At 40.0% G+C, this 14,178-nt stretch overlaps 1 protein-coding gene across 3 annotated transcripts in view; it reads right to left on the bottom strand.

Annotated features, from left to right (window-relative positions):
• Window positions 1–14,178, bottom strand: part of DNAH1 (dynein axonemal heavy chain 1) — a 154,708-nt gene that overhangs the window by 105,990 nt on the left and 34,540 nt on the right. For all 3 annotated transcript variants that reach the window (XM_020803864.3, XM_072989779.2, XM_072989780.2), the window contains exons 16-20: window positions 12,614–12,755; window positions 9,755–9,910; window positions 8,886–9,084; window positions 7,550–7,803; window positions 6,979–7,191 (exon numbers count right to left, since the gene is read on the bottom strand). In XM_020803864.3, coding sequence (XP_020659523.3) covers window positions 6,979–7,191; window positions 7,550–7,803; window positions 8,886–9,084; window positions 9,755–9,910; window positions 12,614–12,755 — 964 coding nt within the window. The remainder of the gene's footprint in view (window positions 1–6,978; window positions 7,192–7,549; window positions 7,804–8,885; window positions 9,085–9,754; window positions 9,911–12,613; window positions 12,756–14,178) is intronic.

The following is a 14,178-nucleotide window of genomic DNA, read 5'->3' as shown; positions in this document are numbered from 1 at the left end:
TAGTCCAACTGCTATGCATCCACAGTGTTCCCTGTGAAGCGCTGAAGTACTTACTTGCAGAATGTCCCTGATATTTATTTATTTATAGAATACTTTTTGAAGTATTGTGGCTTAGTGAGGTTCAAAACACCACTTCTTTGAAGCCTGACTAAAGATGCTCTGAGCTCTTCTAGTCTCATTGGTAGTGGCAGGCATACAATATCTCTCAGAGTCAGGCTGGAGGTGAAGAAATTACTTTGCTCTCTGCTCTTCAGATTTTGTGGGCAGACAGGTGTGTAATTAAGTGTCTTCTCCAAAGCAGGCAGCACTGAAACTTGTGTGGATGGTCAAGAAGCCATACAAAAAAAATAAATGTGTGTTGAGATTTTCTGAGACTGAAGTAAAGGGCATCTCAAAACATCCATACTGCTGTATGTGTCTGAAGTCCCAACATAATGGGACTTGCAACTTAACTCTTTCACCTCTTAACCTTTTGCTTGCCCATCTTTCCTGCAGTTATATCTTGTAGTAAATACGGATGATGATATGTTCTGCTTTCAAAACCAATCTTTGTTGTGATATTTCTAACATTTCATTTTGCACTCCATGTAATGTCTTTATGACCAAGATATAAATATTATAAGAGGTTAAATTATTAATCTATTAGGAGATAATTTTGTTGGGTTTAAAAAAGAACATGGATCTTAGAACCCTCACCATGTTCCTAACAGTATATTTGATAAAAGGAACTGAAGGGAGGAAAAGCCGCATGCAGCTGCACACTCCAAGTATACATAGTACTGGGCACATAACAACGAACACATCACCTGGTTCCTTAGGGCAGCAAATTCCATCCCTCTCTCATCCTAAGATACCCAAAGCAGAGTTTGGGTAAAGCTTATAAGGATGGTTGGCTAATGTTGACCATAAATGAAACAAAAGAATAATAAAATAGAAGCCTAACGTCAAAGCAGCTCATTGATAGAAGCATCTCAGTAATATCCATTCACTGTGAAAGACGAACTTGCTTTCCTCTACAATTAAAATATTTTTTGCATCCTAGCAATATGTACAAAAGAACGAACCTTTCCAAGATTAGGCATCAGAAGAAGAACATTTTTTTTAATGAGTACATTTGGTTCAGTACCCTAGCACTACCCTACCTAATACATGTCAAATTGCCACATAAACATACAGAAACATTAGCTTTATGAGGATTTTGCATAACCAGCAGGATGTGCCACATTTTATTTCGTTTCATACTCAGCCGATTTCATGTTTGCCCTTTAAAGTTGTTTTGCGAAGTGAGGAGCACCTCCTACCCAACCAACCTCAACTAACTTTATAGCGATGTGATGGCAGATGTAGTTTTCCGGCATAGATCTGTCACTATCATTAGGCCCTTGCAAATTTTTTCAAACATTCCTTGTGCACCCCTGCCATATTGTTACCATTACTGAAACATAATCACCTGCGAATTTTCAGGTCTGTAGGCCATGTTTTGATTCCCACCCACCTCAAAAATAGTTTTCTGTTCAGAATGGACATTGACAACATGTTAGCAAGTTGTAAACTTTTTGCTTTATCTTTTATACGTTGTAACCAAAGAAGCAATGAATGAAAATATGGAAAAAGAACAACCTCAAGAAGTAGTTCCTCCAGTTTCATCCAACCAAACCACCCGGTACTTAGAAAGGATGATAGAGAAGTATCTGAAGCGTGGCTCATAGGTAATTTACTGCAAGATTTGACCCCGAAAAAAGGATCTCAACTGCCGACCAATTGTGATGTGCTTCACTACTTTGTTTTCCTCAATCGTGGACCCATGTAGGAAGATAAAAGGGATGATGTCATAAAATTTCTCATGTCAGGCATAACAGTTTTGGGAGCAATCTGGCATTCCTGTGACACATATCAGAGTGGGACATTCCAAAGCAAAACTCAATAAATTAATTATGCAATATGAAAATCTTCGGAAACATAAAACAAGGAAGAACTTCCCAGCCGAGAGTGAAAGCTTTCTCAAATCTCTTCTTCTACTCTTTGACCTAGCACATGACAATGCCATTGCTATTATAGAACATTACAGATATAGGACTATAGAAATGATTCTGGAAGATGTGCAATTCTTAGAAGATCAAAAGATACCATAGTCTCTCGAGAAGATACCACAGTGTCTTAAAACTGAAGGATGCCTAATCAATCATCAAGGTAAAAAGGTAAAGGTTCCCCTTGACAGTTTTTTTCCAATTGTGTTCGACTCTAGGGGCTGTGCTCATCCCTGTTTCCAAGCCATAGAGCCAGCGTTTGTCTAAAGACAATCTTCCATGGTCACATGGCCAGTGCGACTTAGACACGGAACGCTGTTACCTTCCCACCGAGTTGGTCCCTATTTATCTACTCACACTTGCATGCTTTTGAACCGCTAGGTCGGTGGGAGCTGGGACAAGCGATGGGCGCTCACTCCGTCACGTGGATTCGATCTTACAGCTGAAGATTTACAGACCTTACAGCACAGAGGCTTCTGCGGTTTAACCTGCAGCGCCACCACGTCCCTAATCAATCATCAAAGGTCATGTAAAAAAATGGAGTTAGGTGGTCTTGATAAGACACACATTGCAAAAGTTATGAGGGTCTGAAAATGAAAAAGAAATTGAGTGTGCTGTGAGGGAGAAGCATCGCCAAGAAGAAGCTTCAACCAAGATAAACACTAGTAGCCTAGAACTTGATAAATTTGGTTTAGTTGGTTACCTTGATTCAAGTGATTCAGATGGCTTGGATGCTCAACCTGATTCAATTGAAGATCCAGAGTTTGCATTTCTTTCAACTAGCAGTGGTGCAACAGGTACAGATACAACACTTTGTAGAAAAAGTTCATCAATTGCTTTAACACGACCCAGAAATCCATTTACAAGCAAAACCATATCAATCATGGGAGACAGGCTTAATCTATCAGCTGGTCAACGAATAGCATTCACAAGAGCAATTCTTACAGAAGGTGGAGTTCCACTGGAAAAAGCAACTCTTTCAATTAAAAGCACATGGACAGCAGGTAAAGAAGTTAGGAAATCATCAGTGCAAGCAATTAAGGCTACATTCACAGCACCAAAGCACTCGACACTACATTGGGATGGTAAACTGGTTCCAGACTTCAAAAAAGAAAACAAAGAAAGACTAGGGATTCTGGTATCTAGTATGCCAGACTTTGAAGAAGGCAAAGTTCTTGGTATCCCAGTAATTACAAACATAACAGGAGAAGAACAAGCAAGAGCTTTGTTTGCCCTCGCAAACAAGTGGGAGATTTCAAATAATGTGAGATCCCTTGTTTTTGACACTACAGCTTCAAGCTCAGGATGGAAAATTGGAGCTTGTGTTTGGCTAGAAAACCACTCTGACAAGAAGTTGTTTATGCTGGCTTGTCGGCATCACATATTTGAAAGAACTCTGAGTTCAGTTCACAAAGAATTGTTTGGTGCAACATCAGGTCCTGTGCTGAATTGATGTTGATACTTCTGGGTGAGACACCTGAAAGAGGAATACACTGACTGAAACCAGGAGCAGCACATCATGGTTGATGGATGCCATCCATTTTGTATCCTGCAAAGATGTTGGCTTTCAGTGCTCAAGCAGGATATGACAAAGCCATGATCAGTAAAGTGGAAGCACTATGCAAATTTAATGCACTAGTCTATGTTGAAAAGTGGCTCTCTTCATCCATTGGGGCCAATGCAGTGTATAATGATCTCAAGCTATGGCATGACCTGAACAAGTATTGCAAGCATGATCCACAAGTTGCAAATGCAGCCATAAAAGCCATGGAAAGGCACTTCTGGTATTTAACCAACGAATGAGCTGTGTTCTCTCTATTTTCAAACAGACTTTCCTCTTCAGAATGGCAGCAGATTGCTCAAACATTGTTCCGAATTCCTGGACCAAAAGTTTGAAAGGGGCCATCCAACTTTTTCTATTCTGAGCCACAGTACAAAACTATCATCCCTTATTGGTCCTAAATCCTGGTTCTTGTTTCACAGCATGGGAATTGGCACCGACTGGCTAGGAAAACCTGTTAGTGAATGGCATAATGATCCCAGTTACCAAGAAGCTGAGACATATGTGCGGCATGTCAAAGTGGTGAATGATCTGTCGGGACGGGCTGTGAAACTAATCCAAGACTTCTAACTAGTGTTACCAATGATGGAACACAAAAACAGTTTTTATTGCAAGTGGTTGAATATCACCACAAACAAATTCCCAACTTTAAAAAAAAAGACATTAAAGAAATTAACGTTCTCCTCCACAAAACGTTAAATCCAGTAAAGTGATTCGATATGATTTTGTGTACACTATTACCAAACTTGTTAGTTACTACATAAGTAGTTTTTCTTTTCTGTGTAATAAACTGTCTTATATTACAAATATTTTGGCATGATTTTAGTGTAAGAAAATGATGATTTATGAACTAAATCAGTTAATCGTGTTGGACAGGGGTCAAAACATCACCAAATGGCCTGAAATTTGGCGTACATTCATATTTTGGTTGTAGAAACAACATAGGAGGGGTGCACCATATAAGTTTTTAAAATATTTTCCCATACCTACATGGAATGGCCTAACTAACATGCTTCAACTAGTTTGGCTGTGGACCATTCATACACTTGATGCTGAAACTACTCCTCTGCTTATTAGGACTCATTCTTGTAAATTCAGGTCCTTTAGTGCTGAAATTGAGCAACAGTGTGACTAAAATAAGGAAGGACATATTTTTTAAAAATATATGCTATTCAATATGCCAGGTATTTAAAAGATGAAAATTAAATTCTATTTACTTTACTGAAGGAAATCAAGCTTGACAGCTATGAACACTCATTAAAGTTAGACTGTGATCCACAGGTCCCCAGCGTGGTGCAGTGGACAGAGTGATGGACCAGAACTCAGGAGGCCTGAGTTTACGTTCATGCTCAGCTATGGAAACTCACTGGGGGGTGTGGGAGCTGGTAAAAACACTCCTTATTTAAATCTCACTTATCTTGATTGACTATTCATAGAATCACAGAATCACAGAAAAGTGAAGTTGGAAGCGGCCTACAAGTTCATCAAGTCCAACCCTCTGCTCAGTGCAGGAATACAATCAAAGCACAACTGCCAGGTGATAATCTTAGTTTTTATGCCTCCATTGTTGGAGCACTCACCAACTCCTGAGGTAACTGCTTCCACTCTCGTACTGCTCTAACAGTTAGGAAGTTTTTCCTGATATTCAACCAAAATCCGGCTTCCTTTAACTTGAGCCCATTGTTGCGTGACCTGCACTTTGGGATGATCGAGAACAGATCTTGCCCCTCCTCTGTATGACAGCCTTTCAAATATTTGAAAAAGTGCTATCATATCACCCCTCAGTTTTCTTTTCTCAAGGCTAAACATGCCTAATTTTTTCAGCCTTTCCTCATAAGGCTTGGTTTCCAGCCCCCTGAACATTCTTGTCACCCTCCTCTGAACGTGCTCCAATTTCTTCACATCATTCTTGAAGTGTGTCTCCAGAACTGGACAAAATACTCAAGGTGAGGCCTAATCAGTGCTGAATAGAGGGGGACTAGCACTTTGTGGGATCTGGAAACTATACTATTAATGGAACCTAAAATAGCATTTGCCTTTTTTTTTTTTTTTTTTTTTTTGGTAGCCACATCACACTGTTGGCTCATATGTAGCTTGTGATCTACTACAATTCCAAAATCCTTCTTGCTTGTAGTTTTGCTGAGTCAGGTATCCCTCATCTTGTAACTGTGCTGTTGGTTTCTTTTTCTGAAGTGCAGGACTTTGCACTTATCCCTGTTGAATTTCACTTTGTTGCTTTCAGCCCAGCGTTCCATCCTATCAAGGTCATTTTGAATTTTGTTTCTGTCTTCTCAAGCAGAGGTCCCCAGCCCCCAGTCCGCGGCAGTGCCAGTCCATGGCCTGATCCAGACCGGGCTGCAGAGAGAGACCTCCCCCCCACCCCCTCACACACTCACTTACTCCCCCAGCACAGCCCATTTGTGCCTGCGTGTGAGCATGTGCGTGCCCGCATAAGCACTGTGCCACCCTTTGCGGATGCACACGAGCGCTGCGTCATCCTTTGCGCATGTGTGCGGGGGGTGTGTGCCCCGCCTTCACCAGCCAGTCCACGGGGTTAAAAAGGTTGGGAACCACTGTTCTAGTGTATTGCTATTCCGCCCAATTTTGTATCATCTGCAAATTTGACAAGCGTTTCCTGCACTTCCTCATCCAAGTTATTAATAAAAATACTGAAGAGCACTGGGCCCAGGACTGAGTCTTGGGGTACCCCACTTGTTACCTCTTACCAGTTAGAGGATTATATGTTGGATCACTATATGTTGGTTCTAACATATGGTCCATAACAAATGATTTAATGCTTTGGGAAAGCTACAATGTGTATGCAAAGATTTCACATCAACCAGGCTAATCTCTGGGTATATCCAGATATATCTCCAGTACAGTGGTGCCCCGCTTGACGATTACCTCGTTAGAGGAGGAAATTGCTCAACGATGAAGTTTTATTAAAACAATGTTTTAATAGGGAAAAATTGCTTCACGATGATCGGTTCCCTGCTTCGGGAACCGATTTTTCGCTTAAGGACGATCAAAACAGCTGATCGTTGGGCTTTCAAAATGGCTGCCCGCTGTGTAAAATGGCTCCCCACTGTGTTTTAGGATGTATTCCTCGCTTTACAGGCACCGGAAAATGGCCGCCCTATGGAGGATCTTCGCTGGGCGCTGAGGTATTTCGCCCATTGGAATGCATTGAACCGGTTTTCAATGCATTTCAATGGGATTTTTACTTTCACTTGACGACAATTTTATTCTACAGCGATTTTGTTGGGACGGATTATCCTCGTCAAGTGAGGCACCACTGTACACTATCACCCCAGTAACTATATTGGGGTATTTTCCCATTTAACTCTGATTTTTCTTCTGAACATACAGAACCACTCTGAACCTCTGTACCTGAGTCATCTTCAATTTATTTTCCCATGTGTTGATCCGCTCTTCAAACGGCTTTTTGAATGGTGAGAAGGACATGCTTTGGGTCATAACTATGTGATCATCCAGAAGCTGAGAAGCTTCATCAGGGCTCTTCAGAATAAATGTTCCTGTTTCTTTGTAGGGAACGACATTGAACAGAATGGATTCCCATTCATGCTCCATCTTATCCAAGGCCTAGAAAATAAGAAGCAATATGATGTTTACTCCTTACTGAACACATGTACATTACAAATACTTCCTGATTCATGAATGGAAAGTATGAAAAGTTAATGGAGAAATGACAGTAGACAACAGAAGGAGGCCAGCTGAAAAATGAAGGGGGGGGGGGGAACAGAAACAGAAATTGTTTTCTGCCACAGAAGCCCCTTTGGTCAAGTAACCTAATGAATGAAATTCATATATTTAAGGTTGCTTAGGGTTTCTTAAGACCAAGTTAGCAGGTATCTTTATATTATTTTCTATATGTTCTACAGCACTTCAAGTATAGAAAGTATTATAACATAAAGAGAAGTGGACAGAATAGTCTACTCACATGCTCAATTGAATACTCCTTTCCTGCAATCTCAGCTATTTTGGCTATGATCTCAATGTGATCCTGAAGCTTCATATCCAGACAGCGTGCAAATGTCAGATTGGCCTTGGGCTTCACATTGATTTTGATCTCCTCAGAAAGCATCTCCCAGTGACGGTTGCGCATACCAGGATTGCGCAGCCCTTGAATCAGGGGTATATATGGTTTGAATTCCTCAATCTTGCCACGGATTTCCACTGCCACATCCTGGCATGCTTTACAGAACAAGAAAAGTGTCCCATTAATCAAGAGTCCTATTGATACTGCTGCAAAATAGAGTGACAATCAGGAGCAATGAGTGCAGAAGCACAGAGGTTAGAATCCCTTTGCCAATTTACTCTTCTGTAAGGAAATGGCATAAGTCATTGAGAGGTGCTGTTTGCATTCCTGGGAGTGCACACAACTGTGTGCCTGGGAACACAACGAGGCACCTCACTCATAAGTGGCAGTTGGCTGCTAAGACTCGTGCAACATGCCTTATGACTGCAAATTATTAGCAATGTGATTCTGGCCACACATTAATAGTATGGTCAAGAAAAGAGCCATGCAAAATGCAGCATTACATTATCAAAACAGAAGCGCTGTGGGTTGAGTTTTGTTCCTATTTTAATAAAACTAAGTCCACATCTTCTTATATATGCATATATGTTCCCTTCTAAATCACGGTCATGACAAAGACAGTGTCTTTGCAAAGGGTAAGATAGATCTACTTTTAAACGGCTCCATACAACAAACCATAATGTCTTACTGTGTAGCCTCTGGTTGTTCTTGTGATGGAGGAATAATACTCCAGCACTGCTTTTGACAAAAATGGAACATTATGATAGAGGAAAATGTGAAGTTTTTGAAGAATGGCTCCATTATACGAATGTGTATCTTTAATCCTCCGCCTCTGAATGATTCACCCTTACTCATACATATTCCCTTGTCTCCTCCTCTGGCAAGCTGATTCACTGCAGCATTTAGAATAGAACTCATTGTTTGAAACAAAAAACAAGTCAAAAAAAGGAATAAGATCTCCACACACACACACACACACACACACACAGAGAATATACTGCAATGTGTGTATATAGTATAGATCGTTTCAGAGACAGTTTGCAATTCCGAAATATCTTTATGATAGCATTAGCCAAGTCAAATCTTTTTCATAGTTTATTCCAATTCTCTGAAAGTGTATTTGCAAAGCTGTTATGTCACCACACGCTGAACAAGTGAATAAATGCTATATAAAGGAGATTATATGTTCAATCTCACCTCTCTCCTGAACAACAAGGAATCGATCAGTTGAAGTTACCTGGAATATCCTTGAACTGTTTCACACACTTATGCATTGTCTTAAAGGACTCGTTTACATTCTTCTCCAGCTGCTCTGCGTCAATAGCAGAGAGAGGATCATTCATCCAGCTGTCGGCCCAGCGAAGCCAGTCTGATGCTGTAGTCCAGAGATCATAGAAGGGCTGAAAATCCTTAACCATCCTGGACAATTTATCGTACTAGGGAGGAAAAACACACGCACACACATTATTAATTGCAAACTGTCATGTATTCCTCAAAAAATTAATAGGTTAACCTCAAAAAATACTGTACACAGCACACATATAAGATAATGGAAAACAGTAGCCACCATATTGACTTACTTATACAGTGGTACCTCGCTAAACGACGACCCCGCTAAACAACGAATCCGCATGACGATGACTTTTTGCGATCACTATAGCGATTCGCAAAACAGTCAATCCTATGGGGGATTTTCACTGGATGTCGATTAGGTCCGTGCTTCACGAAGTGTTTGTTCGCAAGAAAACCATTTTTTCGGCTCCGCAAAATGGCTGCCCTGTGTTTTCTGGACCATTGTTTCGCAGGGCAGCCATTTTTACAGCTGATCGGCGCTCGCAAAATGGCTTCCCTATGGGCGATCTTCACTGGACAATGAGGTATTTCCCCCATTGGAACGCATTAAACCGGGTTTCAATGATTTCGCTAAACAGCGATTTTTCACGGGATGGATTATCGTCGTCATGTGGGGCACCACTGTATTATCATTAGGCCAGGTGCAGATAACCAACAAGGTGAAGTTGTAAAAGGAAGCTGATAATAGGTCTGACAATTTTTTTTTGCTCTCAGCTTACTAAAGAGTGCAATACATGTAACTTGGATACTTACATTAGTCACTGGCAAACCGAAAATACGTTCCCTGTTGTTGTAGAGTAGTGCCATTTGCTGGGATTCCTTCAACTGCTTCCTGATTCTTCTTGCTTCATTGGCTATCTCATGAGCACGGCTAATATCTGCATGTGCAGAAAACCCAGCCACAGCAAGCTGTAAAAAAAAGAGAGAAGGCATGGTACGTCTGGAGCTAGAACCCATGAGATATCAACCTGTCTTTCAAAAGATGCTTATATTTAAATTAAGATCCTTTTAATGGTCCTAAATCCTTGATGAATTCCTGGGAATAATAAATTTCATACTGTGATGTCCTTTGGTTTCTATCGTGCAAAGCAGAAAAATCCTCATCTTTTGGTCATGGTAGAACATGCTACTTAATGAAGAAACAATTAACCCAAATTAATGCACAATTAGTTGTTGTAATAATCCTGTTGTCTCTAAATGCTCTTTGTGTCTCCAGGGCAGAGCTAAGAAATTGTGAGAGAGTAATTTTGTGGTGTTTTTTTAATTGAATATGGAAGCATTTGACCAATATTGCTTGTCATGCTTGCTGCTATTTTACTTGCTCAACTTGTGTATTCGTAATTTAAAAGATAGTAAGAAGCACATGACAAATATCTAGTGTTTTCTTCTTCAAAGGGTGCCTAGACTTTCTACTGCACCAAGACAGGGCATTCAAAACATTTTTGAAAGTCTGATCAGCTGGGATATGCAAATAAACTTGAAAGCATGACAATGATATGTCCCAAACTCAACAAAAACCAAGAAGACCCACAAAAGCAGGAATAGTCATGATAGCAGAAGAGAAATGACAAAATCTCAACTGGGATGACTGAGAAGAAAAAATATTAAAACATTATGTGCCATCAAGTAGCTTCTGACTTACAATGATCCTTTTCAGGGTTTTATAGCTAGAACATATTCAGAATGGGTTTCTTTTTTTCTTTGTTTAATTTTTTTTTAAACTCATTTCCCATTGGGTAAAGAAAGATCACAGGGAAGGGGATTTGGAACAGGGTACTGGAGTAAAGAAAAAATACAGAACATGACAGAGAACAGTATATATCATTATTACTTTTGTCAATATGTTTTCTTACTAAGTTTACTTCACACTTATCTTGATTTTTTCCCTAAGTCTTTAAAATTTACAATTATATATTATATCTTCTTTCTTATAATTTTCACCCATTCATGTTATTTCAGAATGGGCTTCTTCTTCTGCGTTTGCCCTGGGATTGTGTAGCTTGTCGAAAAGTACACCCCCTAGGGAAGAAGGACTAGTGGGGAATCAAACTCCTAATCACTGGCTCCACAGCCAGATACCTAACTCACTGAGCTATCCAGCTACAGTAGCTTGAGATAGTTATGTGCTATGAAATCAGTTCTGGCTCATGCTAGCCTTTCCAGGGTTACCTGTATATAGAGTAAACAGAGAAGTGGTTTGCCTTTCCTTTCTTCTGGGGCCATCCTAGGACTGTGTAGCTTCCCCAAGCTCTTCCCCAAGCCCATACAGGCTCTTCCCGGCCTAAATGGCACAGTGGGGAATCAAAGTCCCAACTCCCAGCTCCACAGTCAAGTGCTCTGACTCACTGAGCTCTTCAGCCAACATTAAGGTGATTAGGCCAATAAACAAGTTACAAAGCAGGGAGGGAGGCAAAAATGTAAAACAAACAAACAAACCCAAACAAAATTATGCAAGCTGTGGGGAACACAATCTCTTTGACAGGTAAGGGAGAAAGGACAGATTTTAGGTCCTTGCAGTATACACGTTCTTTTAGAAAATAAAGCAGGAGGGATGCTGTTGATATTCAAGAAGATAAATATGTTACTGCTGCCAGCTTTGAAAATATGAACTTTTAATTGTCTTCCTTTACTATATGGCCCAAATAATTTTTAAATATGAAATGTCACATATGACATAATACTGTCTTCTGCAATCTGTTGCTTTTCTGATGTGCTGAACTACAATCCAGCTATGTTGGATGCCAAATTATGGGAGTTGCCATCCAACATAACTGGAAGGCATTAAGTAGAGCCAAAGATACCTGGCTCCTATGTGGCAAAAGTGTAAGCAATATTCGAAGGAAAGATCTCCCACAGATGACCTGACTTTCTGGTGCATCTGGGATTTTTTGTTTGTTTAGCATCTTAACTCACTTTCAATGTTTTTAAATGATATTTTAAAAAAGTGTTTTAAGTTGCTTTAGATACAGACTTCCTGCAGAAACATGACATGGCAATAATTGTTATCTTCATCAATAACATTGGCTAGAATCCTACTGGTATTCACATAAGGTTTGGGTAACTTGCTGTGGCTAATTGACAAGATGCTGGGGCATATCTCAGTTGAACAACTGGGTGTGTGACCAGGCATGCAAGTGAGACATGCTCCTGCATCTCATCAATTAGTCATAGTTAGCCGAAGCAAGTTACACAACCATGGGGGAACACCAACAGAATTCTGGTCACAATCTTCAAGACTTCCTGTGTCAGAGAAAATGGCTTGAAATCCATGAAAATTCACAATGAAATAAATATGTTAGTTTTTAAGGTGTCACAACTCTTTTGTTTTCATTTTTGTTACAGACGCTATAACAAACCAACACAGCTACTTCTTAAAAATCCTCCTCCTTTACTTCCAAAGAATTCAGCTACAATTTACATTGAGCATTTTGAGAGGCCCAATCATCTTCTATCTTGATTAAAAAAACATTACATACAAAACGCTGTGGAACACCACTGCTCATATTGAACACACAACTTATTCTTGCTTTAACTCATTCCCAGCTATCTGCAGACAACTACTTATACTTAAAATCTACTACAGAGGAGACCTTCAGCACCAGATTTCAGTACCTGAAGGCCATCCAGACGTTCCAAGAAATTGTTCTGATCCATGAATTGAATTTTGCGGAATCTCTCTTCATCTTCAACATGCTGTTGCCTTATCAGGTCCATTTGTGTGCTGAGCTTCCAAGGCCAGTTGCTTGCAGCCCACCTGAGATTATGAAGAGAGTCACACAACTGACGCATAAGGGTATCACAGGATAAATGCTCATGCAAACTTAATACTAAATGCAAGTAAAAATCATGAATAAAAGCAGACTAACTACATTAATTTCTCAAAACCACAATCCTGTGCTATCCTGAACTGCAGCCAATACCTAAAGACAACATATAGATTATCTAAAAACAAAACACAAGTGTTAGCTACAGCACCTTTCAAATCATAATGCAATATCAAGAGAAAACAGAGCTGTTGGGCAAAGGATGATACTATTACTAGATCAGTCAACAATGTGTGAAACTGGAATAATTAAAATAACTTACCTCATGGGTATAATATACTGTATATAAATCATGGTCCTGTGGTCCATTCGTAGCAACAAAGTAATACCTTTATTGAATTACTAAAAAGTTACAAATAAGACAACCCTTCAGAACTTTCCAGCAGGCCAGGATGATATAAAACCGGGGAAGACAAATCCCCTAGCTTTGACTATCAAATCAACAAGGTGGGAATTGGCTGCAATGGACTTTTAAGTCTACTGTGAAATCAAAGTGTACCCTACTATTCTGATGTCAAGACTGAGACTCTGCTTCATGTCTTTCCACTGGAAGCCTAAACACAAGCCTCTGTGGTTTCACTTACAGCATCTGGCAGATCCGCAGGGCAGAGCAGCCTCTTGTCTACAAAGTGGGAAAGCAGTCTGGCTTCATCAGCCAAGGGCATTCCATCTGGACCAATATTTAGCTTAAGCACAAGATTTATACAATCTCTGTCTCATGAAGAGTTCTCAAAAACTCATTTTACTTGTAAGTTTTAGTGGTGCAGTAAAGATACTCCCCAGTGCTGGACTTAGTTTCTTGTGGCATAATCAACTCATGGTTGGAAAGGGAAGGCTGAACCCCTTGCTTGGTCAAGGAGCTTCTTCTACTAACAAAAATTTTTCAGTGCAATACAGGTAATGTAGGGAGAATTATTTTGCACACTGAAGGTATTGCATAAATTACTAAGAACAAAGATGGCAAGAATGCTTATCTTTTTGAAGAACGCAAACAAACAAACAAACAAAAAAAAACCACCCCTAAAGCATAATGAAGCACCACAATCTGGTGGTCATGCATAGAATGGAATAACTATAATTCTGGAACGTATGGATCCTCTGTCAAATTACAGTCCTGTTCTGTCAACATGAACAGGTCATTTGCACTCTCTACACATTCTTTTATTGAGTGTATTTATTGTGGAGTAAAAACTCTGTCTCCTAATAACAACTTTGTTGGGACCAGGGGCCAAATTATCATACCCAGACTATGCTACACACACTGGACCAGGAAATAGCCAAAAATTGTTATGTTGGCAATGAAAATGAAACTAGAAGTCCTTAAAAGGGCACCCCCAGGTTCAATTTTTGAAA

The sequence above is a fragment of the Pogona vitticeps genome, chromosome 2 (genome assembly GCF_051106095.1).
Source record: "Pogona vitticeps strain Pit_001003342236 chromosome 2, PviZW2.1, whole genome shotgun sequence".
Taxonomy (NCBI): domain Eukaryota; kingdom Metazoa; phylum Chordata; class Lepidosauria; order Squamata; family Agamidae; genus Pogona; species Pogona vitticeps.
The sequence above is the reverse complement of the archived record's forward strand: the minus strand, read 5'-3'. Positions and strand labels throughout refer to the sequence as shown.